Source organism: Lycium barbarum, chromosome 2, assembly GCF_019175385.1.
Source record: "Lycium barbarum isolate Lr01 chromosome 2, ASM1917538v2, whole genome shotgun sequence".
Taxonomy (NCBI): Eukaryota; Viridiplantae; Streptophyta; class Magnoliopsida; order Solanales; family Solanaceae; genus Lycium; species Lycium barbarum.
In genome coordinates, this window is record NC_083338.1 from 9,772,565 (window position 1) to 9,799,921 (window position 27,357).

Sequence of the window (27,357 nt, forward strand, 5' to 3'; positions counted from 1 at the left end):
GGTAAGTGGTGCCGCAATCAAATTCCGGGGGTCTTTTACCAACCGCTGCAACCAATTAGCGGGGGCTGATTAGCAGCGGTTTAAACCCCCGCAAATCAACTGCCTTTTAATCCCAGCATTAACAACCCCCGCTATATAATTTTAACAAAATAAGAATAAAGGCAGTTGAAACCCCTACAATTCGTGAAATACATTTTGCTCTTAATATTCAGTTCTGAATATTATTTACTAATTAACAAGTATGTTATAATCAAACCTAGAAGGAATATTAGTAAGAAATAACAACATATTTTAATACAAAAGTAGTATCATTAGTTTTACAAACTAAATTTAAACACGTCATTCACTCCAACCATTCTAACATCCGGTCCAACCATGCAATTACATTGACGTAATTAATTATCTAATACGATTAAGCAACTTCAATGGTTGTCACTACGATTACTACCACCGCATAATCTCCTTGTGTTCATGGGTGAAAGAGATTCACTTGCCGCATCACTTGGCTGCAAAAAAGAAATACACAATAAGATCTTGGCCCAAATTACTGCAACGTCTATTGACTTAAACAAATAAGCATTTTCAATCAAATGTGTTCACGAAATATTGACAGTCATCAGTTGAAAATTGCTTACGGTTTCAAATTCTATTCATGAGAGACTGATACCTGAGAACTCAGACTACTATAAACACATCATTTTCAAAAATACGCATACTTTTATTTATTATCTTCTCAACCTCTGATAATCACATTATGCTATAGGATAATTCAAGATTTTACTTTCTTGAGTTGCAATTGGCCCTGTACAATCTTGAAAAAGTTGTGTCGCTAACATCCAGTAAAGGCCTAACTTCTCAAACAATCACGATGAACTAAAAAGATTGTCTTAAAAAGAGGAAAGTTGACTCCAGATAAGGTGTTTACATTAAGATTATCACAAGTAATAGAGGATTATTACACCAACATCCTCTAAGCTTACAGTGTACGATCTTTATGCTTCTTTCAGAATCACAAATGAAGAAGTTCTTTTTTCCAAACTAATAGGAGCAGTATTTCACAGACAATGAAATCTTAAACAGAAAGATCATATAAGTGAATTCCATCAAAACATGATTAAATATGTCAATAAAGATGCAATTACCAACAAATGTTCTGTCTTAAATTCATGAATTTTGCACACAAACCACCTGTAGCTGCAGTCCTGCAAGTATAAGTCCTCTACCCATTTTTTAATTTTCTCCCAAATCCAGGAGAAATTAAATCAATGCAGCAAAGATTTAGCTTATACATAGTGTATTTCCTTTTGCAAAATATCTTAAAGCAGGTCGATTCCTCTCTACCCTTACTCTTGTTTTTTTTATTGAAACTACTGGTGGCCTCATTAATTTGAATGGAAAAACACAATCCAGACATCACTATTCATAGACCATACGACAGAATATCAATCAACCACAAATAAAATCAAAATAGCAGTAGATATTTTATAGTAGTTCTTGAGACCTTAAATACAAAGAGATTTTTTATAATGAACGAGTCAATATTGTTATTGCAGCTATCCTGATACTTCACTGGCTGTGAAAATTTTTAGCTACACAAAATTACTTCGTGAAATTCTTAATTTAGATGAAATTTGAGAACAGTTGACCAAAATTGAAGAACTCAATGACTTCTGTCAACTTTGAGATTGAACCTAATTCCTAGTGAGCTCAATTTATGCTAAGCATGTAACCTTGACTTCGATGCAGGCAGGTGAAAAAAAGGCAGCTCAGTTGATTCATAATCCTTTGTATATAATTCATGAGAGACGTTGCACAATATATACACACACACACACACACACACACAACATTTAAGTGTAGTTATATTTACCGTAGTAGAAGAAGGAGGAAATAATCCCGCAAATTGTTCCGGTATGGTAACGTCCCCTGTTTCATTATCATATACGTCTTCAAAGCATTCATTACTTGATTGTTATTATTCATCATTTCTTTGTGAGCATTCAACAATTTATTATAGTTCTCTTGGCAACGGAACGAACATGAACCTTCACCCCTTGGAGCACTCATACCACCAATGGGAAGTAACGCAAAATTTTTGCAGGCTTGTTCTTTTTCTTCTTACCTTTAGCATGCACTTTACTGTTTGTGCTCTTCTTATCAGGCTTCCATCTAGAAGTGTGACAATATTGCATGTTTCCTTATCACCATCATCTCCCCATTATAACATGCAATCATTCGGACAAGCATCTATCTTGATATAATCAAGACACAACTTATTGAACTTATTGATGGTTTTCTTGGCCTCATAAACAGAATTCGGGATCTTTGCAAATTTAAAAGCATCCCTGAGTAGATCTAGTATCATAGTCATTCCTTTGTCACTTAGCCCAGACAAGCACTTAATGTGATACAACTTTAATAAAAACTCTAACTTTGAGTACTTGGACCCTTCATACAATTCTTCCCTTCCGTCTTTAAGCAACTCAAAAAAGTCCTTGTCATATGAAGTGGGCATATCATTTAACATCTCTTCTTCTCCCACTACTTGTGACGGACCTACATCAACTCCCTCATGCCTTAAGCCTTGGAATGCTTCATTAATAAACAATTCTACGGGATTTTCATGGTAGTGTATCCTGAGTAACCTCTATGCTTCTAGAATTTTGCAACACATTCATTTCCCCATGCATAACCCAATTGACATAATTTTCAGGGAATTGCTTGCAAATCAAATGATCAAACACTACATCTCTAGTCTGCCATTTTGCACAACCACATTCAGGACACGGACATTTAATTCTATCTCCTATAGCTCCATTCTTAAATGCAAATTCTAGAAATTGATTCAAACCAAGCTTATATTCTTTTGTGGTCGTTGGCATTCTAATCCAAGATTTATCCATTGAAAAACAAGATTAGCAGAGAATATCACCTACAAGATTTTCATGAGAAAGTCATAAGATTAGAGACATTTAACAATTTTAAAAGACAGTGTAAAAGGAACCCTTCATGACATATTTGAATTATAATTTAGCTAATATTAATGTAAGAAAGAATTAGTTGGTTATACTTAGTTATTTACGGAACAGAAAAAATATCTCAATTATTGTATTTAACTCTTCTTTCATATTCTTATGTGGACATGTAAGCAACCCAAGCAGAAAGTCCCGCTTTTGATTTGAGTTGCAGCAAACAAATACAATTATGTTGCTTTCTCATTTCATCCAATTTCAACTAGTAACCCATGAAGTTGTTTGGCTGACTAACCAATAGATTGGACCTTTAAAATAAGAGAATGACATACAATGACGGGCACTCGTATTGTAACTGATTCCACACCACGAATTTACTTACAGGACACAATTTCTCAGATGGAAGAAAAGGGAAAACTTGTTAGTTAGAAGAAAAAACAGAACATATACATATGCACATAAGGATAGATAAAGGAACAACAACATCTCAGAGGGAGTTAACAATTAGCACAAAGCTAGTAACTTAAAATCTAACTAAAAAGAAAAAACTGATCACCGCACTTTAGGAGACATGCTTATTAGATACATTCTTCAACAACTATTTTCTAAGTAAGAGATAATGAACCTGAAGCTGTGCAGCAACAATTTTAACAACTATAGTTGAAGCGTGTGACGTGCTCATCCAATACAATTCCTTAAGGCTAGATATTTAATTTATTTATATAGCTGGCATAATGCCTCAACTACGTCTTATTTCCGATCAAAAAATCCAAATAACTTCTCCATAAATCCGCAATAAATAAGCACAATATACACATCGAGATTGAGACAAGCAGTAAATACACAATTAATCGACCCTAAATAAGACAATCACTTTGAAGATACTGCAAAGCAAAAAGAAAATGGAAAATCTAACGTTTACCCTAAAAATACGAGTCCGCGACTTTTATAGCACAAAAAATAAAAAGTTGAACCAATCTAGCACAAAAAAAAAACATTACTAGGTTTCACGCACTAAATTAGTGCGTGAAAGGACCAAACTGCAAAAAAATGCAAATTAGGCCTTTCACACACGAATTTCGTGCGTGAAGGAAGTCTTCTGTTTTTTTTTTTTTTTTTGTGTTACCTTTTAATCACGATTTTTTCCATACTTTGGGCAAAGATTAGTCATGTTTCAAAACTCCAAAATATCAATATTTTATATAAAACTTAATATCTTTTTTGCGTACAATAATGTCGGCTCATTACATCAAGTCCACCTAAACGTTTGGATCGTCGTTTTAGGGGTTCTAAAGTGCCCCGAAGTAAGTTTTAAAACTTGTCATATATAGGGTTTTGATTTAAGTGTTTTATTATATTTGAATGTACAAATATAAATATTTGATTTAATAATAATTCATCCAATACGAGAGGTTTATATTAATTAAAAAATAATTTATTCCATTTAATTACAATACTAATTCAAAGCAATCAATAATAAATTACAATAACAATACAATCTTCAAGTTCGAGAGGCTCTATTACTTCGAGACGTGCTTGTACTACCACGACCTTGTTGCCCACACGAACGCTTGTCATGGCTATATTGCTTACATGTAGAGCACTTGCGAGAGTAAGTTCTTTCACTAACATCCATTTGATTGGGTCTACGACTCCGTGAGTTAATGCCCAATTTCCTGATGTAATCCTTGTTAGCAACCATCGAAAACGGCTCGTTTGGCCAATAAGCTTCATTATCAAGTGGGTGGAATTGGCCGGAATATGCTCTAAGGTAACTGTGGACCTTGTATTCCCCCGCCACATAACTTGTTACCGTTTTTCTCATTCTCTCGAAGCACTTGATAGCATGAGAACACGGCATGTGGTACGTTTGTCACTTACCACAAGTGCATGTTCTTGTTGCCTCATAAACGGTATGCACGTTTCCACCCTTACCATTGTAATAACCCGTCCTAACTTCATACACATGTTGAATTGGGTCATATAGGGTCATTTGGTGATGCTCACATTTTTTTCTATAATGCTCCATATTTTTGAAGGGCTTTAGCATCCATGTCCCGCCGTCGGCTAATATCGCTCTGGCCTGCCTTGTCCTAACAACAAATCGCTCCACAACCTGTTTGAAAGTCATTCTCACCATTGCGATGATATGTAGTCCTCGAGCAGATTTCAGCAAACCATTGAAAGACTCTGAGCTGTTTGTTGTGAGCATGCCCTATTTTTTGCCTCCATCAGCATGAAGCGTCCATTTTTCAACTTGGAGCTTCATCAACCAAACGTATGCGGGTTCACTCACTGCCCTGATCAGATCCATTTTTGCAGCCCATTTTCGTTGTTGATGCTCCATTGCAGCCCCCCCCCCCCCCCCCCCACATTAATTTGTTTAGAGTGCCATTGTGAAACGTTGATTGCAAATTTTTCTTCAAGTGCCTTAAACAATAGCGATGGTAAACAAAGGGAGGCTGCCACCCCGGTAAATTATCCATATTGTGCAAATATGCCTTTATGACGATCAGACAGCATGCATATGCCGGTACGATCCTTAATAACATGAGTTTTCAAATGGGTCAAAAAGATCCCCCATGTGTCGTTGCTCTCGTTAGCGGCAATTGCGAAAGCAAGAGGAAATATTGACCCATTGGCATCAATTCCTACTGCAATTAGGAGCTTGATGTCGTAGGCACCATATACATGCGTACCATCTATGGATATCACTGGTCGGTAGTGAGCAAAACCATCAATGCATGGTTTGAATGTCCAAAATACGAAGTTGAAGATTTTACCCTCTATAAGCCGCCACTCTACAAACAATACCATTATTAAAATGTTGTAGAGCTGCCATATACCTTGGCAGCGATTGAAAAGAAGTATGCCAATTTCCAAAGACCATCTCAAAAGCGCATCTACGCCCGAGAAATCCCTTTCTGTTGCTTATAATTTTACTATATACAGTTTGAACGTTTCGAATATAATCTTTGATGGGGTACCTGCACAAGTTTAAACAAACAACATTTAGTAATGATCTTTCAATTGATATAAGACATATAATGTACTAGGTAGGATAAGTTACCTTGGCGTTTCAGCAATGTCTTTAAGTAACACTTGAGCAATCATGTTTGTATCTAAATTATAATGATCTGCTCCATTTTCTTCCATATCACAAGTGTGTCTTTCGCGGAATTTTGTGATAGCCTACATACCATCAGGCTTAACAATTCCCCGAAGCAACCACTCACAGCCTTAATATCGTCGTCTACAAACTAGCCTCCATATCTTTGTGTTTGACTGATCAACCTGAAACTCCCTCATGTCCTTAAAACAATAAATTTTGACAGCCCGTTGCAACGCCTTTTTGGATGCGAACAACATTCCCTTTGCAAGGTAGCATCGATCTTTGTTGAGATCCCTTGGTTCAATCCAGGTTTTTAGGCGACTATCATCATCTTCTCTTGTGAAGACAAATGCATCATCACGACCCTACAGGCTGTCAAGATAAGGGATATTGTTAGAATGCCACCAAATTGGGCTTTCAGAAGTTAGGTTTTCAGCCATCGGTGGTGGTACATGGTGGTGCATTAGTTCTTGTTAGTTTTGGCTTTGAGGAATATTGTTGTTCATACCAACTTAAACATCATCATCATCTTCATCATCGGTTACCTCTGCATTATTAGCTATTTTTTCGTCATCACTTGATGATGACTCATAATAATTAGGAAAATCTTCATTATCAAGTGCATTCATCCTCCTACACGAAGAGTAACATAGTTTTTATACCAACATCATATATATATATATATATATATATATATATATATATATATATATAATTTAATATCAAGGTGATGAACTTACTGTTGTTCATAAGCACTGTCATGGTGTGGAGAACGATCAACTCCACCGAACTGAGAGGATTGACCAACATCCATATTTGGTACCACTGGCGAGTTTTGAGAATAGTTCCTATAAAGATTTGAAAACTGGTTATTTACCAATTCATACAACAAACACGTGCTACTACACATAATAATAATATGAAAAATCCATATTTACCAATTTTCATTGTAAGCTTGATTAAATTGCTGGCTTAGATTTTCCAGCGGCACTTGACCACTCAAAATGTCTCCATAAGAACTAAAGTCCCCATAAGTGTTACCATGAATAGGCTGGACTTGAGGGACTTCTTCTCGAGGTATCTTTTCAACATACATCTCAAGAACATTAATGAATACTAAATCACGATATTCTTCCGGCGATCCCAAATAATCACTCAAAGATTCATCATCGTTGATATTGTGCATGCCATAACGCACTACACCGTTTGATATTGTTTGTGGATATCTGCCAGTTAGTGAGATTCCAAACTCAGTGAGTGTAGTTTTCATTCTTTTGTGCATGTAACTGACTAGTGTTTCATAATTTAAAGTTGTTGGAAATTTAACATGGGCTTTTGGTTTGATACTATAACGAATGGAGTAATTGTCCTCGACGATATCTCCATCCCAAAATAGTGAAACCTTAACAGTTGAAGCATTTTGGGACATTTTTTCTATGAAGTTTGATTTTTCTTTTTGAATGACTTGTAAGACTTAGACTATGAAGCTGATGAGTTTTTCACTCGTCAAGCCTTCAAGTTAAATAGACTACTCAAAATTGTAATGTGTGGTGTGTTGTTAAATCAACACTTACATTGCGCATTAAAATGGTGCGCAATACAAGTCGTGTTAAAACGGTCAAATAATGCAGCAACGTATTGTCAAATCAAGCCTTTTTGTGTCATAAATTCCTGAAATTGTCATGCGTGGTGTTACATTGCACATTAAAATGGTGTGCAATACAAGTCGTGTTAAAACAGTCAAATAATGCAGCAACGTATTATCAAATCAAGCCTTTATGTGTCATAGATTCCTGAAATTGTCATGCGTGGTGTTACATTGCGCATTAAAATGGTGCGCAATACAAGTCGTGTTAAAATGGTCAAATAATGCAGCAATGTATTGTCAAATCAAGGCTTTATGTGTCATAGATTCCTGAAATTGTCATGTGTGGTGTTACATTGCGCATTAAAATGGTGCGCAATACAAGTCGTGTTAAAATGGTCAAATAATGCAGCAATGTATTGTCAAATCAAGGTTTTATGTGTCATAGATTCCTGAAATTGTCATGCGTGGTGTGTTGTCAAATCAATACTTACAGTGCGCATTAAAATGATGCGCAATACAAGTTGTATTAAAACAGTCAAATAATGCAGCAATGTATTGTCAAATCAAGGTGCTGGGTGAGGGAGACCTTTTCACGCACGAAATTAGTGCGTGAAAGGATAAAAGCCTTTCGCGCACAGTTTCTGTGCGTGAAAGGTTAATTTTCCTGACACTTTAAGTTTTTTCACTTTCACGCTCAAATTTAATAGGTTACTTTTTTTAACCTACTGAAATCACGTTTTTTTCAATACGTCGCACGAGTTATTATTAAGATAACTAATTATCATTAATAAAATAATAACATAAAATGTACACTTTATTTACAACATTCACAATCTCAGGTCCCACAAGTGGGAGCCTTTAAAGTTCGGTTAGGCCTAAGGCTAACCCCACCACCACCACCACCATCATTTCCATCCCCCTTCCTCCTCTTAATCTGTACATGCTCTATGACATGATCATCCTTGCTTCCCTTCCTTCCCTTCTTTCGACCCGGACCCTGGTTCATAACATGCTTTCTATGGGAAATGACGGTGGGCGGTGGGGCAGCGGGAACACGCTCATGGAGACGCTCAAAGTCATGTGCCTGTCTCATACCAGTCTCGGCAAGCTCAATCATCCGTGCTGCATACTCCGCCGTCTCGGGGGCCTCCGTACGGGCAGTGCTCTCATAGCGCATCGTCTGAACGGTCCGTACCAACGCCTCGTACGCTCCTGCGAGAGCTACATATCCCAGGCCATCTGGACGACGCCTAGAGGGGTTGCCAATAATGATGCGAGTGATCCGCATATACCACTCCATGTACACATGGATCGGAGTGTCATGTCCGACCATCGCTAGGCTCGTCATCCTCACATCCCAACTCTGGACCTGCTGCTGCATATAGAGTCGCCATGCATCATCGACGCCCGCACGCTCGTCCCTCGCATAGTGGTCATGCTCCCAAACCGTAGCCGCGGGTATATTCTGTACATACCCAAACTGCCGTAACACGCGGTCGGGCGCGTGATACTCAACGATATCCATATGTATCAATGGACACCGCGACATCCACATGTGCTGACCAGCCCTACAAAACGCCGGCAGCTCATCCAAAATATGATCATACGGCGTCCATATAAAAGCCTGTAAAAAGAATTGAACTAGTTAACAATAAAAGACTAAAATAGTAGCTATGTGGATCCAAAATATGAACATACCGACTGCGCCGTCATGCGGTCTAGCTGATCCCTAAACGGGAGAAGGCTGTGATGCGTCCCCGCACGTCGGCGTACGCCTCGCGACCATCTCCGCGCATATGGCATCGGCACAGTAAGATAGTCAGCGGGAGGGTGAGCTGGTATGGGCTGAAAAAGTCTCAACCTAGTCCACACCCATATCTGATATAATCATTTAAAAAGCTTTTTATCAGTCGTCGTTTTAAAAAAATATATTTTATGTTTAATTACACATACTTAAATATATTACTTGAAGGAGCGAGCAAAATGCAGGGACCTCTACCCTCGTGCCCATAGAACATCGGCATAATCCTCGATACATGTAGCCCAGCACAGCAGCGCCCCAACTATAACATCCTATCTCGGCGAGATCGTCGATATACCGAAGATACCTCAAGCTCAAATGCGAACCCGAAGTGTTCGGGAATAGGATGGCCCCGAATATGATGAGTAGGTATAGACGCGCACGTCGGTCAACATCAGCCTGAAGCGTGTCCTCTCCAATCGGATGCTGCATGTCTGTGAGGCGCAAGTGAGCGTAAAGGGCCGACAACAAAAGCCGACTCTGGCCGGAAATGTGACCATCCAGAGCCGCGAAACCGGTGAGCCTAGTCAACTCATCCCGGTAAGGCGGCAGCACATGAGGCTCTTCAATATACAATGGGCGTCCATCAACCTGTAGCCCATAAATGACCTCCACATCCTGAAGGGTAATGGTAGCCTCACCGGTGCGGAGATGAAATGTGTGCGTCTCCGGTCGCCACCTCTCAATCAATGCCGTCACTAGCGACCTATCGTGTTGTACTCGACCAACTTCGACGCACCGATAGATACCGCCCCGACGTAGTATATCCAGGACACGAGGATGTGGGGGGCGAGCAGCTAAGATCTTCCATGCTGAGTCCCCTAACCGGGTACGGACCTGAGACTCAAGCTGCAGGTCGGATGTCCATATATGTTGCGACCTATGCTCGGGCTGAAGATACAGTAACTCTGGGTCGAAGGGCCCCGGATCAAGAGGGTGGTGATCCATCTATTTTACGCATTTTAAATCAATCATTAACAAGTAGTATTAGTTATGTAATCTTTTATCAAAAATTTTATTAAGGATTGTGGTGACCCATCTGTTTTACGTATTTTAAATCAATCATTAACAAGTGATATTAGTTATGTAATCTTTTATCGAAAATTTTATTAAGGATTGTGGTGATCCATCCGTTTTACGTATTTTAAATAAATCATTAATAAGTAATATTAGTTATGTAATCTTTTATCGAAAATTATATTAAGGGTTTTCAATCCTAAGCTACGGGTTATGAATCCTAAACTAAAGGTTTTCAATTCTAAAATATAAAGATTAAAAATTAATAAGTCAAATAATTAACAATTAGTTAGCATACAATTAGTATAAATAATTAATAAATAAACAATTAACTAACTAATCAAATAATTAACAAGTTATTGTCATATATTTAATAAATAAACAATTAAGTAACTAATCAAAAAATTAATAAATTATTATCATATATTTAACAAATAAACAATTAATTAACTAATGAAACAATTAAGAAATTATTAACAAATAAACAATTGGCTTAGCAAAAACTAAATAAATAATTAGCTAGTCTAACAATTAATAAATACTTAAGTTGTTAATCGAACAATTAACAAATACTAAATAAATAATTAACTAATTAACAATAGATAAATAAATTTTAAAAAAAAAAAATGGGCAGTCCCAACAGTGCATACGGACTGCCCAAAAACGCACAAAAAAAATGCGCAAAACAGGAAATCCACCACAATTACACAATGACCATGCTTAGGGTAATAATATATTTAGCAATGTAATAAAAAATTCGTAGTGAAAATACCTAGACTGAAGGTTTTTTTGAGTTTTCAAAATGACCTCCGCGCCGCTCTATTCCAAAATCTAACCTTAGAAACTTGTTCCTACACTTCAATATACCAAGAATATTGAGTTTTGGATTGAAAAACAACAAGAAAATAGCGTTTTGGGGGTTGGGGACCACCTGAAATCGCCGTTAATGGCGGGTGGGGACGTCATTGTCGGGTCTGTGGTGGGGAAGGAGGGGGCGGCTTTTTGTTGCCCTCCTTCACGCACTAAATTCGTGCGTGAAAGACCCAAGTTGCATTTTTGCAATTTGGTCCTTTCACGCACGAAATTAGTGCGTGAAAGGCCCAAGTTGCATTTGTGCAATTTGGTCCTTTCACGCACTAATTTAGTGCGTGAAACTTAGTAATTTTTTTTTTTTTTTGCACTAGTTTGGTTCAACCTTTTTTTTTTTTACGCTACAAAAGTCGCGGATTCCTAAAAATACATTATGCTAACCAAAATAGAGTTCAGTTTAGAATTTTTACAAACACATTGTAGACAATTTTTCTACTTATCAATTACCACAACAAAATAACAAGTATTTGATCTCATAGCAAAAAGAGGATCGGAGAGAGTAAATTTCACACACAAATTTTTACAAACACATTGTAGTCACTGTTACAAACACATTGTAGAAATTAACCAAAATTAACTAAATAGTTAATTCCTTTTTTTTTCTTACTCATTTTACAGTAGAAATTACAGAATCAAAAAAAAAAAAAAAAAAAAGAGAGAGAAAAATAGCAAAAAGAGGATCGGAGAGAGTAAATTTCACAAACATTTGAACTACTTTTTAAATTTCGGAAAGCAATTGAACCAAAAAAAAAAAAAAATTCCAAATTTCATTAAAAATTAAGTTTCTTCTTTTTTCTAACTCATTTTTCAGCTATAAACTTGGAATTTTAACCAAAAAAAGAGTAAATTCACAAACATTTGAACCAAAATGAACTCAAATCTAAAGCAATTGAAGATAAAAACTCATATCTAAAGCAGCAATTTAGGGTTTACCGCTTTCTAGAGAGAGATTGAAGAAGAAATTCGTGTGGAGTTCAACCTTCTAGAGAGAGAAAGCAGAGTTCAAACTGTGTGTGTGTGAGAGAGAGTATTTTAAAGTTTGGACAAATATAAATCAGTGAAGATAAATTACACCTTACTAATGTTTCAATCTCTGCGTCTAAGTTATTAATTATTATTTAAAGAAACAAGGATTCGTTCTTTAGTGACAATTTTGTCGAATACTTTTTGAGTATTTTGAATTGGGACTATATTCTAACTTATAATATCTTTTATGTTGTTTGAAAATATGTAAATGGCATCTCAAGAAAATTGAAGATTCTATATTCGATCCCAACAATAGTTAGTTTAATCCTTGTATTTTGAAAAAAGCCACGTAAATTAAAACAAAAGAGGTACTGTAGAATAATAGTAATCTCTACGTCCCACTTTATGCGATACTCTTTATTTTTTAATCAGTCCAAAAAAAAAAATGATATCTTTCTACCTTTAGTTATAATTTAATTTTAAAGTAACCATTTTACCTTACTAAATGATTTATAATCATGAAAATTTCTCTGATTTGTTTCAAATTACAAATTTTCAAAATCTTTTCTTCTCTTACACTTTGTATTCACTCTAACACCTCACATAAATTGAGTCGGTGAAGTAATTCATCATTTTATTATGAGTGGACAAAATTTATTATTGGATAGTTACACGATAATCCAAATATAACTTTGACATACTTTGTAAGTAGGCAAACATTTTATAAATCTGAAAAAGTATGCACTCTGCATGAGTCCAAAATTAAAGTCGGTTTGAGACTGGAATCCAGAGTCCATATCTACATGAGGATAACGCACTTCTTCCTCTATAAATAAGCACATTCTTCCTCCGATCCTTCAAAAAGAAAAGCTAAATTTTCAAAAATATACAATCCAACATAATATATTACACACGTAGTCCAATTACAAGAGAAATTAGAAGGTTGAAATGGGTTGGTTGATAAGAGAGAGAAGAGGGATGAGCTGGAGAGACCAAGCAATAGAGTCATCATCAACACCTCCTTTTCCGTTGATAGTTTTCTTTGGGCTGGTAATTTTGCTGATGTTTTTGGCGAGCTACTCGGAGCACATGAGCAACGTTCCAAGAATAGTATGTGGCTGCTGCTTTTCTTGTTGCCTATGCTGGTTGTACTCATGGTATTGTTTAGGTTTGCCTTGAATTTCTTAGTTATTTGAATTCTATCATAACAAAAATATTTTCTTGGTTGGAAAAGGCTCTACTATATCTTAATGGCGGAGCCAAATTCTTTGTTTAGGGTCTTCGAATTTTGAAGTAAGTAATATGTAATATGTATGTTAATTAAGGGTGTTCAATAACTGACTTGCCTACGGTATAATTTTTTAGTGAAAGGCGCTCAGTTGAACACTCGGGTTGTGGCTCCACTGCTGCAATCGAGAAGTTTTGAAAGATCATTTCTTTTCGTACAAGAACATAATAGCATCTGTAGTCATTAACGAGTCTTGTTTGGGGAGAAACTCTCAATAGTTTTTATATTTTTATATTAGTTTGTACATGTATAGGTCAATTGATCAAAATCATAACAAAATATTATGCATCTTTAGTATATTTCTCTTTATATCATTCTCAATTATTAGCTTCCGGGTAACATTTAGTTATTTTCGATCCCAATAGGTATACGCCATGCTTGTTAGCAACAAGTGGTTTTATCTGGACCCCGCCCGGAGGTCCGAGGCCGGTGTTGTACGAGTCCATGCGCCAAGAAGGAAGCCCTCCCTGGGGTTCCGCTTTGCTGGTGGTGTTGCTTTTGCTCATCGTTCATTATCAAAATTCATATCAGTCTAGCTTGTTTCGTCCAATTTAGCCAGCTACTATTATAACTATGTTAGGTTGCGATTTGCGAATTTAGTCATCGTAGATTCCAAGGTTGATTTTTCACATGATAACTCAACTAATAGTTATTATCTCATAATCAGAAAGTCACTTTTTCTTGATTTCAAATTTTTTAACAAAGAGAGATGACTTCGTGAGGTAATAACTACTGCAGTAGTTGCGTAACCAACTGAGAAATCTACTCGAGTAGTTTGATTCTAAAAGGCGAAGGTTTTAGCTTGTACATGGAAGAGTAGTGTAATCAAGCGTGCTGAGTGCGTAAGCTTTGTGCTTTGGAAGTTGCAACCCTTTATAAGTGCGCATAGTAAAATATCTTTGTTCCTTTCACCAATTATTTCTCCCACTTATTTCTTTTTCCTACGCAGAAATAGCCCCCATTATGGATGTTTGTCCATTGATTTTTGTAACCTATAATTTCTCTAATTCTATCCTTAAATTAGGGGGAAACTAACACCATTATCTCCCCTCTGGTATACTTTTTTCGTCCAGTTCCAGTACATAGGTAGAATCTTACACTTGTCTACTTTCAGATTTAACAGTCGAGATCTATTTAAAATGAAAAACCTCTTAATAATCATAGTCAGATTAAAAGTTGTTTTCTTTCTATGAAAAGGGATCGAATTCATTTCCAAATTTAATGATACTAATTTTCTTTCCTAAATTTATGTACGATTGAGCCAAAACTCGAGTATAGGACAGTGGGAAGTGACTTGAATCACTTTTCAGTCGAGATGGGGTTGCACCAGGGATCAGCCTTTAGCCTGTTTCTATTTGCTTTAGTGATGGACAAATTGACATGACATATTCAAGGAGAGGTGTGGTGTATGTTATTCGTGGATGACATATTATTGATTGACGAGATGCGAAGTGGAGTTAATGATAGGCTGGATGGAGAGAGGCATTGGAGTCAAAAGGTTTCAAGTTAAGCAGGACGAAGACAGAGTACCTAGAGTGCAAGTTCTGCAATGTGACGTCTGAGACAGAGGTGGAAGTGAAGATTGATGCACTAGTCATTCCTAAGAGAGGCAGCTTCAAGTATCTTGGGTCCATAATCCAAGGAGATGGGGAGATTGATGCTGACGTCGCACACCGTAGGGGTGGAGTGGGCGAAATGAAGGCTCGCCTCTAGGGTAATGTGCGATAAGAAAGTGTTCCCAAGGCTTAAAGGTAAGTTCTATAAAGTGGTAGTTAGACCAACACTTTTGTGTGGGGCAGTGTGTTGGCTAGTTAGGAATGCCCATGTTCAGAAGATGAATGTGGAGAAATGAGAATGCTTAGATGGATGTGTGGGCATACTAGGAGGGATAGGATTAAGAATGAAGTTATACAAGATAAGGTGGGGGTTGCCTCTGTGGTAGACAAGATAAGGGAAATGAGACTGAGATGGTTCGGACATGTGAACAGGGGGTGCAAGGATGCGCCAGTGAGGATGTGTGAGAGGTTGGCTATAACAGGAGTTAGGAGAGGTAGAGGCCGGTAGGCTGAAGAAGAATTGGGGGGAGGTGATTAGACATGACATGACAGAGCCAATTGATTGAGGACACGATCTTAAATAGGAGGGTGTGGAGATCGAGGATTATGGTAGATGGTTAGTAGGTAATAGAGTCGTTATCGTATGATTTAGGGTGGTCGTGAAGTTTCCTTTTCGCTAATGTGTATTGATATATGTTACTACATTTTGCTATTTTATTTTCCCTTTTTTCTTTCCGACTCTTCTGTATCGATTACATTTCTTTTGAGCTGAGAGTCTATCAGAAACAATCTCTCTATCCCATAAAGGTAGAGGTAAGGTCTGCGTAATATCTTACCCTCCCCAGACTCCACTTATGGGATTACACTGGGTATGTCGTTGTAAATTTATAGAGAGATTTCTTTTTTCATACCAAAATTAGAGATTGATTTTCAAAACTTATTATGCTAACTATGGTTAAAATACTTGTTAAATAAATTTAATCTAGTCCTTTAAAAACTAAATAGGACAAGTGACGCTAATCTAAATCGTACTTGAGGAACAAAAAGAGTAGTGCAATGGAGAGCAGCCAGATCTCTCTCGTATAAGGTCAATATATGTCAATGGTCATGATTGAAGGTGTTACTAAGTTTAATCATATCGGCATATTTACATCCCAACTAGTTGAGACTTAGGTTCAATTATATAAACACATTGACGTCATGTCCAGTATTTTTCTGGAGTCCTTTTAGTGTTGTTAGAATTTCTATGCAAGCACAAAATTTTGGACAATTCCAAATTACTAAATATTAGAAAAAAAACAGGTCGAATAAAGTAAAATGGGACATTAGGAATTCATATAGCCAACTCCAACAAGTTGGGGATTGAGGTTTGTTGTCATGTTATTCCTTAAGACTTATAGGAAGGACATTTGATTGCGAGCAGAGACAACGCTTTCAAAAGTACATTTTGAAAAAAACGGAGATGGGATGTTCACATACTTGCGCAAGAGCGATCATAAATTACTTTTGATGAAAATGGGAAGAAAGATGACACGACCTTTTGTGACTATTGCTCATTTTGAGCATAAAGCGGCTTATTCATATCCTTATGAATCGGATACAGATTTAGTCTGGCAGAAATATCTAATTCCACTTAATTACTGAAATATATATTTTCATCCTTCCAAGTTCTATTGATTTACAAGCCAATCCATAACCTCAAAGAACCATTCAACAATGCTCGAGCTCATAAATAAGGCTTTCTTTCAGTTCCATATTCCACTTTGGGGAGAACCATATTTCTTCTAGCTCCAAAGTGACCGTAAACAATTGTTAGGGAGGTTCATCTTTTACTATGACTGAAATTTTTAGCAGTAAGAAAACTTTGACATTCCGGCTGATACATTGTCATCGACAACATTGATTCTGCCAAAAGTAATAGAACAATTTCGGAGCTCAAGGCTTGTTGTCTCTCGATGATTCTCAAAAACATCGCAGAAGTGTCTAATAGCATTAAAAAGGACATGAAGTATTCGACTTTACTGCTTAATGCAAGACCTAAACTGTGACAACATAGCATCTGTATAATTCAGATCAACAAAAGGAAGCACAAGTATATATCAAGCAGCTTTACATTTTGCAAGAAGTAAAAGTTTCCAAATCACTGACCCCGACACAGACCCTATTTACATGTACTAGTGTGTATGATTCTCATGTACACATGTATTTTCACTACTTTTTGGTGTATTTAAAAGATTTAAAAGATTAAGCACATTGCACAAGTACACATTAAGGATAGTAACAAAGAAAGACCCATTAACATAACAGTTACTAAAACAATCGAGGAAATTCATAGACAACCAACTAAAAGAAACAGTTCCCAGCTCGGTATACAAATCACTAGGCATATACTAAAACCAGTTATCAAAATTGAATACATTAATAGCAAATTGCAAACTTTACATACCCTTTGAAAAACAGAGAACAAGGTATGAAAATCAACAAAGTAAAGGACTAACGGATATTCTCTCAAAAGCCTTTAGGCCCATCAGTAGTAGTCTCCTTCAAAACCCCAGATGACTCTTTATCAGACATAGAAAGGCAGTACTTAGCCATCTCTCTAAATTTAGGAACACTCCTCAAATCCACCACTGTCCCATCCTTCAAAGTGATAACCACATCACCCCATTCACCAATAAATCTTGGCACGACCTGAACATCTTTGATCACTTTGTACGAGAAATGGCTCGAGTCTTGACCCGCTAACCTGGAGATTACAGTAACCGTCAAATTGGTAAACCTGTACCTCAAGTAGATAGGAAGGTATGGAGGTCGAGGATTAGAGTAGAAGGTTAATACGTAGCCGAGTGTTGTCGAACTTTATGCGGGAGAGGTGGGGCTAACCTCCTGTCCTCTTCTCCTTATTAGTAGTATTATTTAGTCATCGCATAGTTTATTATTCTTCAATGTATCTATCTATTGCCTCATTTGCTTTGTATCTTGCTATTTTGCTGTCATATTTTTCTTGCAACTCTGCTTCGAAAACTTTTCTTTTGAGCTGAGGTTCTATCGGAAACAACCTCCTCTACCCTAGAAAGGTAGGGATAAGGTCTGCGTGCATCCTATCTCCCCAGACCCCACTTATGGGATTACACGGGGAATGTTGTCGTTGTAAGATTTAGACAATTGCACAAAGTACACACTAATAGTAACAAAGATCTATTAACATAGGACTTACCAAAACAAATTGATAAACAAGCAACTAAAAGAAACAGTTCCCAACTCAATATACAAATCAATTGCCCATATACTAAAACCATTGTCACAGTTGAATACATTAATTGCAAATTGAAAACTTTACATGACAATATATGAAAATCAACAAAGTAAAAACTAACCATATTTTTCTCAAAAGCCTTTAGGCCCATCAGTAGTAGTCTCCTTCAAACCCCCGGATGATTCTTTATCAGCCATAGAAAGACAATACTTAGCAATCTCTCTAAATTTAGGAACACTCCTCAAATCCACCACAGTGCCATCCTTCAAAGTGATAATCACATCACCCCATTCACCAATGAATCTTGGCACAACCTGAACATCTTTGATCACTTTATACGAGAAATCGCTCCGGTCTTGACCAGTTAAGCCGGAAATAACAGTAACTCTCAAGTTAGTAAACCTGTACCTCAAGTAAAAAGCTCTAAAGACAGCAGCTAGTGTTAATGGGAGCCAAAGAAGAGTGAAACCAAGAATAAGGTTAGCTGCAAGGTCACCATAGTGAGCCCCACCATCAAAAAAGATGGATTCTTGATTGGGTTTGGATGATGTAGTGGTGGATGAAGAAGCAATTGGGTTGGAGGACACGTGGAGTTTGGTGATTGGTCTGTTGTTGGATTTTGGAGTGGTATAGAGGAAGGGTATTCTTGTAATAGTGTGGAGAGAAGTGGTGGTTGGAGAGAGGAGTGGGGTGGTGGTGGAGGAGGTTGTGGTAGTGGTGGCCATGGCCATGGTTTTATCTGTTAGGATGAGTGGTTGGTTGGGCAGTTCAAATCAGAGGTTTTTGTGATTTTCAGTTTTGAGTTTCCATTGGATCAAAAGGAGGGGGATCTACTTGGCAATTTTCTAGCCACTACTACTAAGGAATTTCTGCATATCCTCTTTCACTTCACTTTTTTTTTTTTTTCTTTTCTTCTTTAAGAAGGTAAGTAGATAGGATGAGTGTTTTAAAAGCCGAGAGCGTAAGGCGGGGCGTTTTACGTTTGTCTTACTGAGGCGTAAGCCCCGAGGCAGTAGATGACAAGATAAATAATTGAAAAAGAATATATATTAGGCATTCTAGCAATAAAAAAAGGTCTTGACTTTTAAATTTAATGTTTCAGTTCCTTTTTAAAACATTTGAGTAGTTACATGTTGACTTTTGAGAATTTGGGCATTATATAAAGGACTTATTTAACAAATTTCGTTTTAGTTCGAAGAAGTTTTCTGGGCTTACGCCCCAATAAAAAAAACTCGCCCCAAACGCCTGGCGTACGCCCCGAATTGCTGGGCGTACACCTTTGGAGACTTTCGCCTCGACCCGTCGTCTCGGGGCATTTTTGGTACGCCCCGCCCCAGGGCTCGCCCCGAAAACGCCTTTTAAAACACTGGATAGGATATCAAAAAATGACGTGGCAAAGTGGCGAATGATGTGGATCTGATGTGCAATTCATGTCAAGTAAGTGGGAAGATTTAACTAAAGGTGACCTTTTAATTGTGAAATTAGTATAGGTGACTTGTGGGGACCACATCAAATCAAAATCCAATTAAATTTGGAATTAAGAAGATTTGGTCCAAAATGTATTTTTTTCAAACTTCTTAATCTTTTATAAAATACAAAAAAAATCCCAACTTAATCCAAAAAAACCCACCAGCCCCCCTTCTCCTCCTCTTACCCCTCGCCAGCACCACCCTCGCCCCCCCCCCCCCCCCAACCAAAAAAAAATTTAAAGAAAAGTTTAGATATTTTTTATTTGCTTTTTCACCAGCACCCCCTCCTCCTCCTCCACCCCCATACCCCCCCCCCCCCCCTCCCATTTTTTTTTTTAAAATGTTTTGTTTTAAAAAAAAATTAATTTCCTTATTTGTTTTTTTCACCCCCCTCCTCCTCCTCCCAACCCTCCCCCCGCCTACCCACCCCCCCCCCCCCAAATATATTTTTTTAAAGTTTTAATTTTTTTTCTACCAGTCTCCACTCTTCTTCCTTCCACCCCTCACCCAACCCACCCCCCACTCCCCCTGCCTAATTTTTTTTTTAAGTTTTGTTATTTTTTATTTGCTTTTTCATCAGCCAACCCCTCCCCTCACCCCCACCCCCACTCTCCCCTCCTAATTTTTTTTTTTAAGTTTTGTTATTTTATTTGCTTTTTCACCAGCCATCCCCCCCCCCTCCCCCAATTTTGTTTTTTCAAGTATTGATTTTCTTTATTTGTTTTTTTCACCCCCCCCCCCCCCCCCCCCCCCACAAAAAAAATTATTTTTTAAAAAAAGTTTTGAAAAGTTTTTCTTTTTGTTTTTTTGCACCCCTCACCCTTGCAAAAATAAAAATAAATAAGTATTGAAAAGTTTTTGTTTTTGTATCACCAACCCGTCCCCCCCTCCCCCCCCCCCCCCCCCCACTCCAAAAAAAATCTTGAAAGGAAGTTTTTTTTTTTTGGGGGGGTTTAGGAAAAGTTTGCAGTGAATAGATGGTTTTTCTATTGCTGTCTAGTATGGTTCAGGGTTTAGGAAAATATATCCAACAGATAGTTTTTTTGTTCTTGTCCTGGTATTTATCTGACTCTATTTGTAGAAGATAACCAACAGATTTGTAGTTATTGCAACAAGTTCTACACTTTTTGTAACAAGTAGACTATTTGTTGCAACGACTCACTAATCTGTTGGACATAGCTTCAGTTATTTGCTTCTGTTTGTAGAAGATATCTGACAGATTTGCAGTTGTTGCAACAAGTTCTACACTTGTTGTAACAAGTAGACAATCTGTTGCAACAACTACAAATTTGTTGGACATAGCTTCAGTTATTTGGTTCTGTTTGTAGAAGATATCCTACAGATTTGTAGTTGTTGCAACAAGTTCTACACTTGTTGCAACAAGTAGACAATCTGTTGCAACAATTACAAATCTGTTGGACATAGCTTCAGTTATTTGGTTCTGTTTGTAGAAGATATCCAACAGACTTGTAGTTGTTGCAACAAGTACTACACTTGTTGCAACAAGTAGATAATTTGTTGCAACGACTACAAATCTGTTGGACATAGCTTCAGTTATTTGGTTCTGTTTGTAGAATATATCCAACAGATTTGTAGTTGTTGCAACAATTTCTACACGTGTTGCAACAAGTAGACAATATATTTATGAATCAACAAATGTTGAGGAAAGATATAGTCAAATTGAACAGCCAAACTGACAATCAATCCCCAGAAAGAGATGAAGAACAGAGCAAAGAAGCAGTAGATACAAATGAAGAAAGTGAAGAAGAACTAGAAGATGAAGAAACTGATGATGGAAATGAAGGAGATGGAGTAGATGAAGGAAATCTGCTACACCTTAGAAGGCAGTTGCTGAACAAATTATTACTTAAGTTGTGGTATTTGGAGCCAAGGTTGCTGTTGAACAATTTCTGTTTTTTTTTTTTTTTGTCCTTTATGTTATTTGTGAATGATGTTTATGAACTTATGTATTTTGATTAGTTATGGTATTTGGAGCCAAGGTGGTTGTTGAACAATTTCTGTTTATGAACCTATTTATTTTGCTTACTAATTATTGCAACAGATGCGTACAGTTGTTGAAGAAGTTGCAACAAGTTACTAATTTGCTTCAACAAGTTACTAATCTGTTTCAACAAGTTACTAATCTTTTTAAACAAGTTGCTTAGTTTTTGCAACAAATTACTCACCTTGTTGGAAAAAATCAAACAATTGCTTAAATTATTGCTAAAACTAAAAAATATGTCGCAACATATGAGTTAATTGTTGCAACAGATCATACACTTGTTGAAGAGTTATTAATCTGTTTCAACAGATAGATCAGATGTTTAAGCAAGTTGCTTAGTTGTTGCAACAGATTAATCACCTTGTTTGAATTATTGCAACAACTTACTCATATGTTGCAGCAGATATCTCATATGTTGCAACAACTTACTCATATGTTGCAGCAGGTATCTCATATGTTGCAACAACTCCTCAATTGTTGCAACATATTCACGATATTGATCACATTGAACTCCTTTGTTTATACTAATAACATTGAATTCATTTGTTTATCACTAAATATGGTTGAATTAAGTACTTCACATCAAAACACTCTAATGACCACTCGATTTAGGAAGTATACACTTAGAATTGCCCATCTAATCTATGAAATTAGATGAAATTACTATCTAATCCATTAAGGATATTAGTAGATATATATATATATATATATATATATATATATATATTCATCACTAAATACCATTTATTTCCTTTGTTTAACACTAAATATAGGTGAATCAAGTAGTTCGCATCAAATCACTCTAATGATCACTCGATTTAGTGCATACTGACTTAGTAGATCATCTTTCCTGACTCAAAATACCATCAAATTGATTAAGTATTATAAATTGATCACTAAATATCATTGATTTCATTTGTTTATCACTAAATATGGGTGAATCAAGTAGTTGATATCAATTCACTCTAATGATTATTGGATTTAGTGCATACTGACTTAGTAGATCATCTTTCCTGACTCAAAATACCATCAAATTGATTAAGTATTATATATTGATCACTACAAATCATTCATTTCCTTTGTTTATAACAAAATATCATTGATTCCCTTTGTTGATCACTAAATATAGGTGAACCAAGTAGTATCTGTTGCAACTATTGTAATATCTGTTGCAGCAAGTGTAGTATCTGTTGCAACAACTATAGTATCTGTTGCGGCAAGTGACATAGTTATTGAACAAGTCCTTACTCTTGTTGGATAAACACAACAAGTTACCCAGCTTCTGTAACAAGTCACTCCACTTGTTATAAAAACCCCAACATGTAACTTAGTTACTGCAACAAGGCCTTTTAGTTGTTGCAATAAATTGCTTACTTGTCAAAAATCTTTTAGTAGTTGGATAAAACCCAACAAGATACTAGTTGCTGTAAGAAGTCCTATTACTTGTTGGATAAAACACAACAAGTTACAGAGCTGTTGCAACAGATTCATTAGTTGTTGGAAATTGTTCAGCAATTTATTAACAAGAATATACACATTTGTGATTGAACACGATCAACATATCATATAAACCAAGTTCACAAATACTAAGAACAGAAATTATCATTCTAAAAAAGAACAATATTAAAATGTCATAAAATTCCAACAAATAACTATTATTACAACACAGTGCAATTAACAACTATGGAGCATTTCAGTTTGGACATGTTGTTTTTTGTGCCAATTGTTTTGCATAAGGAGCATTAGTTTTTTTCTCATTCGCAATGATTCCCTGATTCCACGCCTCCTCTTTGTCCGCCTTCTTCCAGGTTTGCTAGGATCAACATATGGAGGAGGTATCTCTCTCTCTGTAATTCAAAACTTCTTTTCAAGATTTTTTTTTTGGGTGGGGTGGTGCAAAAACAAAAAACAAAAATTTTTCAAAACTTTTTTTCAAACAATTTTTTTTTGGGTGGGTGGGTGGAGTAAACAACCAAAGAAAAAACAAATTTCTTTTCAATTTTTTTTTTGCTCGCGGGGGGGGGGGGGGGGGGGGGGATGCAAAAAACCAAACCAAAAACTTTTCAAAACTTTTTTTAAAAAATAAAATTAATTTTTTTGGGAGGTGGGGGGGGGGGGGGGGAGGGGATGGTGTCAAAAACCAAAAACAAACTTTTCAAAACTTTTTTTTAAAAATAAAATTAATTTTTTTTGGAGGGTGAGGGGTGGGTGGTGCAAAAAAACAAAAAAAAAACTTTTAAAAATCTTTTTTAAAAAAATCTTTTTTTGGTGGGGGTGGGGGGTGGGGGGCTAGGGAGTGGGGTGTAGTGGGGGCTGGGTTTATAGGGTGGGGGTGGTGTAAAAAAAAACTTTTAAAAATCTTTTCTTAAAAAAAAAAATTTTTTGTGGGGGTAGGGGTGGGGGCGTGGTGGGGGCTGGGGGCAGGGGGTAGGGGTGGTGCCAAAAAAACGAAAAAAAAAACTTTTAAAAATCTTTTTTAAAATATTATTTTTTTGATGGGGGGTGGGGGTGTGGGTGGGGGGCAAGGGAGGGGGTGGGGGTGGTGCAAAAAAAAAGAAAAAAAACTTTTAAAATCTTTTAAAAAAAAAACATTTTTTTCGTGGGGGTGGGGGCGGGGGTGGGGGGCAAGGGAGGGGGCATGGTCGGGGGCTGGGGGTGGTGCAAAAAAGAAAAAAAAAACTTTTCAAAATATTTAAAAAATATTTTTTTTTTGTGGGGGTGGGGGGATGGGGGCAGGGACGGGGGTAGGGGCGAGGGACAAAATGTTAAAAATAAAACTTGAAGGCAAAGTGTTAAAAATAAAATTGAGGGTCAAAGTGTCAAAAACAAAACTATTGGGCAAGCTCAAAACTATGGGTGGGCGTTCGGGTCTTCGGTTAGGTGTGGCTATTTCGGTTTCGATTCTTTGAAGGTGGACATCGAACACCGAACCAAACTAGTTCAGTTCGGTTTCGGTTTTTTCAATTCGGTTTTTTTGATATGATATTAGAAGCGATTCCATTTATACTAATTCATATTCTCAAAAGTAACAAAATATGAAACTAACAAATTAAAATCAAAATCAAACAAATATGATACACAAGAACAGAAAACCATAACCATAATATAGGATTACTAGGTGTTATATACATACGTTAAGAATAATTAAGAAAACACATAAAAGACATACATTAATCCTAAAGACACATCCTAGTCACCTTTCTTTGTCAACTGATGTGGAAAATTAGGGATACAAAAGTAAAAGAGAGCTTATTAAAATTGGGTTTTTTTGGGCTTAAACTTAATGCGTCTGGACTATTTTAATTTTTTGGATAATGTATAAATTTCGATTCCTCGGTTCGATTTCATCAAAGTTCGGTTCGGCTATTTCGGTTTCGGTTTTTTGAAGGTGAACACCAAACACCGAACCAAACTAGTTCGGTTCTTTTGGTTTCGGTTTCTTGAAGTTCGGTCCGATTTTTCAGTTTTCGGTATTTGTGCCCAGCCCTACTCAAAACCCCTTAATCACTAATCAAAAATCATCACCTCTACTCAATAATTAAAACTTGAATCATCTTCCCTCAATTTTAAAACTTAAAGGTCACTTATATTTAAATGACCCAAGTAAGTGAGGAACACACAAGCGTGGGATACGGTGTAAAATACTTGTTTTGATCAAGTTAAGATGTCTGAAAGAAACTTCGAGGGCATGTCACTGCGTCAATATAAAAAGATGTTATTTTTTTTTGGACTAAATAAATCAAAGGACAGAATGCCATACAAATTGAAACGAAGGAAGTATAACCATGTGATTCAATGTGACTTCAGTTATTATTATATATTAACTTGAAATAGTTACAAATTGGGTTTGTATAACACACATCATTAAAAGTGAACAACTGATAGTTGATGTGTATTTTGCAAACTAGTTGGTGATAGTTTAAGTAAGAAAAGTGAACAACTAATAGTTGATGTGTGTTTTGCAAACTAATTGATGATAGTTTAGGTAAGAAACTCTCACACCTGATCGTTCAGGTAGGAACCTAAAAAAAAAATGATAATTGAGGTGTGTTTTTTACCCTTAACCCTTTCGTTTATATATTTTAGTCATACCCTATAAGTATGATTTTAATAAATAAGGTAGTAGAAATAGAGGTGCTTTTGCAGGAAGTTGGGTTATGACCATTTGAGAGGTCTTTTAATATTATGCTATGTTCGGAGCATGTCTTAGACCTACGGTTTCCAGACCCAATCTGAAGAATGGTCCAGCGCCTAATACATATGGGTCATGTCTTTCCCTTGGCTGCCATGCCGTGCCCTCTCCAAGTCCCTTTGACTAAGTTTAAAGGGATAGGGATCACATTCAATAACTATCACTAGGGGTGTCAAATATGGTTCAAAAGATGATGGCACGCCCACTTCGCCCAAAATTTTATGGGTTGCGCTCAAGATAATTTTATATTGGGTTGATTTTAACCCAACCCAATATAATCCATTTTAAAGTGGCTTCCGCCTTAGCCCAATATTAGCTCAATTCTAGCCCGTTTTTATGATTTACTTAAATTTGGGTTTATTGCTTGAGATTTTTTTTTTTTAAAAAAGTTTTATGTATATACTTTTCTTGTATCATGTATCTTATAGGTTTTTGGTGTGTTTGATATGAAGGGAAATATTTTTCACGAAAAATGTTTTTCTCGAAAATATTTTTCACTAAAATTGTTTTCCTCAAAAATATTTTCCACGAAAAATAGGCGAAAGTTTTTTTCAGGAAAAATATTTTTCGCAAAAAATGTATTTCTAGAAAATATTTTCCACAAAAAATGTTTTTTTAGAAAATAGACTCTTCAAAAAAACTGGGTCAAGTTGGGCGGGTCATGACCCAACTCATGTTTAGCCCATTTCAGCCTAACCCATTTCAATCCAAGTAACTTTTGAGCCAATGTTAGCTGAATCAATTTATTAGCTTAAGCCCATTTTGATTGGGTCAATTTCAACCCAACCCGCCTGTTTGACATCCCAAACTACCACAATAGTCTGCGAAGATTTGGGAGAATATTGACCATATAACCGTTGAAACAGTTTAGCGGACTAAATGAAGATCTACAAGTCACCCATGGACTAACCACTCGGGCCACTACAAATACTAGACGAAGGATAAGCTTAAGGGGAATTTGATCACACTCAACATCACTCGCAGACAGTCAATACTTGGTATTACTTTCTCACTTTCTTACTTGTATACACAAAAAATCATTGTATTATTCCTTTCGATAGCTCCCATGGAGAATATAGTTTGCATACTCCTACATACTTGTAAGCCGTGTATGACCTAGGCCAGCTCTCTCTGGAGAATGTACACCACTGCGAATGCTTCTGACACAAGTATTGCTTAATATCCAAAACAAGAGTAGTTTCAATTCTTCGACACAAGTATTGCTTAATAGGCAAAACAAGCGAAACTTTGAAACTCTACAATTGGAA

The 27,357-nt window shown here is 36.6% G+C and overlaps 2 protein-coding genes and 1 long non-coding RNA gene across 5 annotated transcripts; 1 reads left to right on the top strand and 2 right to left on the bottom strand.

The window, feature by feature from the left end:
- Positions 1–8,471: 8,471 nt before the first annotated feature.
- LOC132626111 (serine/threonine-protein phosphatase 7 long form homolog) lies at positions 8,472–12,442 on the bottom strand. Of its 3 annotated transcripts, XM_060340862.1 has the most exons (5): positions 12,294–12,422; positions 11,263–11,341; positions 9,639–10,421; positions 9,371–9,550; positions 8,472–9,296 (listed from the first exon to the last, which is right to left on the bottom strand). In XM_060340862.1, exons 3-5 carry the CDS (start codon positions 10,419–10,421, stop codon positions 8,508–8,510), a joined length of 1,752 nt encoding a protein of 583 aa, XP_060196845.1. In that variant the 5' UTR covers positions 11,263–11,341; positions 12,294–12,422; the 3' UTR covers positions 8,472–8,507. The 3 variants fall into 3 exon arrangements, with proteins under 3 accessions (XP_060196845.1, XP_060196843.1, XP_060196844.1); XM_060340860.1 differs by lacking the exon at positions 11,263–11,341 and having other exon boundaries at positions 12,294–12,442; XM_060340861.1 differs by having other exon boundaries at positions 11,263–12,423.
- A 558-nt stretch (positions 12,443–13,000) lies between these two features.
- On the top strand, positions 13,001–14,299 carry LOC132629305 (uncharacterized). The gene is made up of 2 exons (XR_009578170.1): positions 13,001–13,483; positions 13,980–14,299. It is a non-coding gene; the product is annotated as an uncharacterized LOC132629305 (long non-coding RNA).
- Positions 14,300–17,477: 3,178 nt separating this feature from the next.
- Positions 17,478–19,317, bottom strand: LOC132626113 (uncharacterized). The gene is made up of 2 exons (XM_060340863.1): positions 18,548–19,317; positions 17,478–17,916 (listed from the first exon to the last, which is right to left on the bottom strand). The coding sequence occupies exon 1, from the start codon at positions 19,155–19,157 to the stop codon at positions 18,558–18,560; it is 600 nt and encodes a 199-aa protein (XP_060196846.1). The 5' UTR covers positions 19,158–19,317; the 3' UTR covers positions 17,478–17,916; positions 18,548–18,557.
- Between the last annotated feature and the right edge of the window lie 8,040 nt (positions 19,318–27,357).

Excerpts from the sequence above, each read along its gene's own strand:
- LOC132626113 (XM_060340863.1), bottom strand. The coding sequence starts at position 19,157 with ATGGCCATGGCCACCACTACCACAACCTCCTCCACCACCACCCCACTC.
- LOC132626111 (XM_060340860.1), bottom strand. The coding sequence starts at position 10,421 with ATGGATCACCACCCTCTTGATCCGGGGCCCTTCGACCCAGAGTTACTG. Across the intron at positions 9,551-9,638 it reads CATTTTGCTCGCTCCTTCAA|ATATGGGTGTGGACTAGGTT; the intron begins GTAATATATTTA and ends TGATTATATCAG. Across the intron at positions 9,297-9,370 it reads ACCGCATGACGGCGCAGTCG|GCTTTTATATGGACGCCGTA; the intron begins GTATGTTCATAT and ends TTCTTTTTACAG.